The 3,616-nt window shown below is 40.7% G+C and overlaps 1 protein-coding gene across 1 annotated transcript in view; it reads right to left on the bottom strand.

Annotated features, from left to right (window-relative positions):
• LOC106942641 (beclin 1-associated autophagy-related key regulator-like) overlaps nt 1-3,616 on the bottom strand; it is a 12,101-nt gene that overhangs the window by 6,190 nt on the left and 2,295 nt on the right. Inside the window, exon 2 of the mRNA XM_015025971.1 lies at nt 2,042-2,084. Within this exon, the coding sequence (XP_014881457.1) occupies nt 2,042-2,071 (30 nt within the window). The 5' untranslated portion in view covers nt 2,072-2,084. The remainder of the gene's footprint in view (nt 1-2,041; nt 2,085-3,616) is intronic.

Genomic DNA, 3,616 nt, shown 5'->3' with positions numbered 1-3,616 from the left:
TCGTATACAGTCTCAATGTGCTGGATTTGGGGTGGAACCCTCCATGCATGGTTAGTAGCTAAATTTTTTATTATTTTGTGAAGAATCAACAATAAGTGGAACACAATCATGAGGTGGAACAGAATTTATTCTGTTCCACCTCACTTTTTAAATAAAAAAAACAGCAAAGTGGGGCGTGCAATATTATTGGGCTCCTTTACTTTCAATGCAGCAAACTCACTCCAGAAGTTCAGTGAAGATCTCTGAATGATCCAGTGTTGTCCTAAGTGACTGATGATGATAAGTAGAATCCACTTGTGTGTAATCAAGTCCCCGTATAAATGTACCTGCTCTGTGATGGTCTCAGGGCTGTTTTTAAAGTGCAGAGAGCATCGTGAAGACCAAGGAACACACCAGGCAGGTCCCAGATACTGTTGTGGAGACGTTTAAAGTCAGATTTGCTACAAAGACAGTTCGGCTGTCAATATATCACCAAGGCTGAAATCTGCACTTGGGAGACAGTGGCTCCTCAGGACAACAGTCTGGTGCAGCAGGGTGCAAGAAGCAACAGTAAAAAAAAAAAAAATCTCTGAGTGTTTTTGCAGAGATTAAGAACTGTGCCAATCTTTGCCTAAGGGAAATCTGGCTTAACAGCAACATGCCAGACTCAGCCTTCCAGATCAACGGTCTTCAGCTATTCCGAGCGGACCGTGACCAACGGTCAGGAAAAACAAGGGGAGGAGGACTCTGCATGTATGTGAATGAAGGTTGGTCTACGAACTGTGGACTGGTTAAAAGCTGCTGCTCTGAGGCGATGGAACTCATGACAGAGAAATGTCGGCCGTACTATCTGCCTCGGCAGTTTCCTGCGGCATTTGTCACCATTGTTTACATCCCTCTGGATGCTAACAGCAACGAAGCATCAAAGGAGCTACATGACACCATTAGCTCGCTGCAGATGAAGCACCTGGAGGTGTTTTACATGGTTGCGGGGGACTTTAACCACGTGAAACTGACGGACACTGCACAGTTTTTACCAGCATGTCACCTTCCCCACACGGGGAGACAACACTCTGGACTGTGTGTACACCAACATTCACGGCGCATACAGAGCTCTTCCTCGCCCCCATCTTGGCCTCTCTGACCATATCTCCATCCTGCTGGCACCAGCATATCGTCCACTGACGAGACGGATTACACCAATGAAGAAGACAGTCACTGTGTGGCCCAGAGATGCAGCCACAAGATTGGCAGGTCTTCAGAGAGAGGGAGAGGTGGACCTGGAGGAATACACCTCCCTGTTCTTGGCTTCATCTCCAAGTGTGCTGATGATGTCGCCACCACCAGGACTGTAACCTGTTACCCGAACCAGAAACCCTGGCTGAGTGGTGAAATGAGAGCTTCTGAAAGCCAGGGATGCTGCGTTCAGGACAGGCGAGGCATCAGCACTCCGAGAAGTGAAGAAAGAACTGGCTGCAGGGATTGAGGGCCAAAGCCACATACACCCAGAAAATTCAAGGTCACTTCACCACCAACAATCCCCGCTGCATCTGAAAGGGCATCAAGACAAATTTCTCTTCAGAGCAACTAACGGAGTGTTTTGCCTCATTGCACGAATTAAAATTCAGCTCCGTGTATTTCTATTTGCCATTTTCCCTCACTTACATCGTACATGTTGCTGTATTAAACATTTGTTCGTCCATGTTGCTGGCTACAGAGGAAGAGTTGCTGACAGATGCAGGTTTGCTAGCAAAGGCTAATGCACGAGTTGTATGTCTGAGAATGTCGAAAGTTGTGCACTCTTCAGCCTTAAGAAAAATCTTGTGCCTAACCAGATGATTTCTCAAGTACCCATCCCCAATTCTGTTAGATCTGTAACTGCATAATAATAAAAAATGTAAAAATGTATGCAAAATCTATAAAAGAAAGCGGGAAAAAAATTTTTTAAGCATAAACTTTCTTTTAAGTTTTTTTTTATATTGTCTCATTCTTGTGACCTCAATATTTCATCTCTTCTTGCTATGCGTTGTTACACCCCTTATCGTAACAGTTATGAACTCACCATCTCATCAGCCTGTATCCGCCTGCCCATCACACGTAGGACACTGAGAAAAAATAACACCATATCTTATATTTCTAACACAATGTGGAAAATGTTTTTTTTTTTCTGAGAAACTAAAAATTGTAAAAATGTATTAATACTTAATAGTAACAGCAATCACAAGCTGAATATGCATTTGTAACTTGCTCCATTATGTTTTACCTCTGCTGGAGTCTTTCTTTCTCTTCCTCGAGCTTCTGTAGTCTTCCCCATTTCTCAGAGTATCTATAGAGACGAGTACAATCAAGAGCTCCTGTCAAACACTAGTTTGGCATTATATATACAAAATACACAAATATATAACTATATACACATATATACCCATCAGTGACATGCGGTGAGGTTCATAGCTGGTGAGGTTCATAGCTGGTGAATCACTGATTTAATCATAATCAAATTTACAAATATATAATCCCTGCATGTTAATGTTTACATTGGGAAATTTCGCACATCCATAGCTGCGCTGCTGTGGTAGAACAATTCCATTAACTCAATGAAACTTGGAAATATAGGTATTATTATTAATACAGAAGAACTTGTCCCACAAACTTGAGCAACCAAAATGTGACGCTTATTAAAAACTCAAAAGACACGAAATGGAAGAGCTACTAAAGCCACATTAGCAGCATTGAATTAAATCTCCCGTTTGCTGCGCATCTCTGCGTAGTGCAGCAGATTACCTCGTCATGCAGGGCCGGTCCAAGGCTGTATGAGACCTTGAGCAAAATTTGACTTAGGGGCCCCTTTTGTTACTAAAAACATCAGCACCACTAAATGCTTCTGTGTTAGATTTAATCTGGGAGAAGGGAATAGTTTAATTGGCCAACCTAAAAACAATCAATTATAACTGCAGTTTAGTAATTAGTATTTGTGAACAAACAGAGCACAAACACAGATTATACTCACAGCATCATATTGTTGCTGTGGTAAAAAAAACAAAAAACAATCTAACTATGAATATTGTTTTTTGAACTTTTACAAAGTATACTTGCCAGCTCCTTAAAATCTTACATTTAAATGTTAAGCAATTTAAAATCTTTTAATTAGTGTATGCTGAAACCATTAAATCAAATTTAGCAGCATTGATAATCTCAATAAACAAATGTTTTATTTATCTGTGGTCTGTGATAAAATATTAGCATTTATGGGCTCCCGAAGTCCTGGGGGGTCTGATGAAACCATTGACTTAATTTGGATTAACCAATTTTAAATTGATTTCTTGTCTTGCTGTTTTTAAGACTAGTTGTGGGTTTAAATAGCATTTCACTGGGAATGTTTTCCCATAACATATAATTATCTTATGGGAAATTACTGGGTAATTACCCAGTAATATTTTTACATATCCTGTCTACTTAACATTTTTTAATACAAAAACACGGTGGACCGCCTCGGTGCCCTGACCACCGGGCTTTGCAAGTTTTCTGGGGGAAACCCTGGCAATTTGCCCCTCAAAAGAGCTACTAATAAATTGCTTTAATATTGATGAAAATAAATGCTTATTCTGTGAAAGTGACATAGGAACAATAGACCATGTCT

Source organism: Poecilia latipinna, unplaced genomic scaffold, assembly GCF_001443285.1.
Source record: "Poecilia latipinna isolate Pla-1442-1.1 unplaced genomic scaffold, P_latipinna-1.0 Scaffold4438, whole genome shotgun sequence".
NCBI lineage: Eukaryota > Metazoa > Chordata > Actinopteri > Cyprinodontiformes > Poeciliidae > Poecilia > Poecilia latipinna.
The sequence above is the reverse complement of the archived record's forward strand: the minus strand, read 5'-3'. Positions and strand labels throughout refer to the sequence as shown.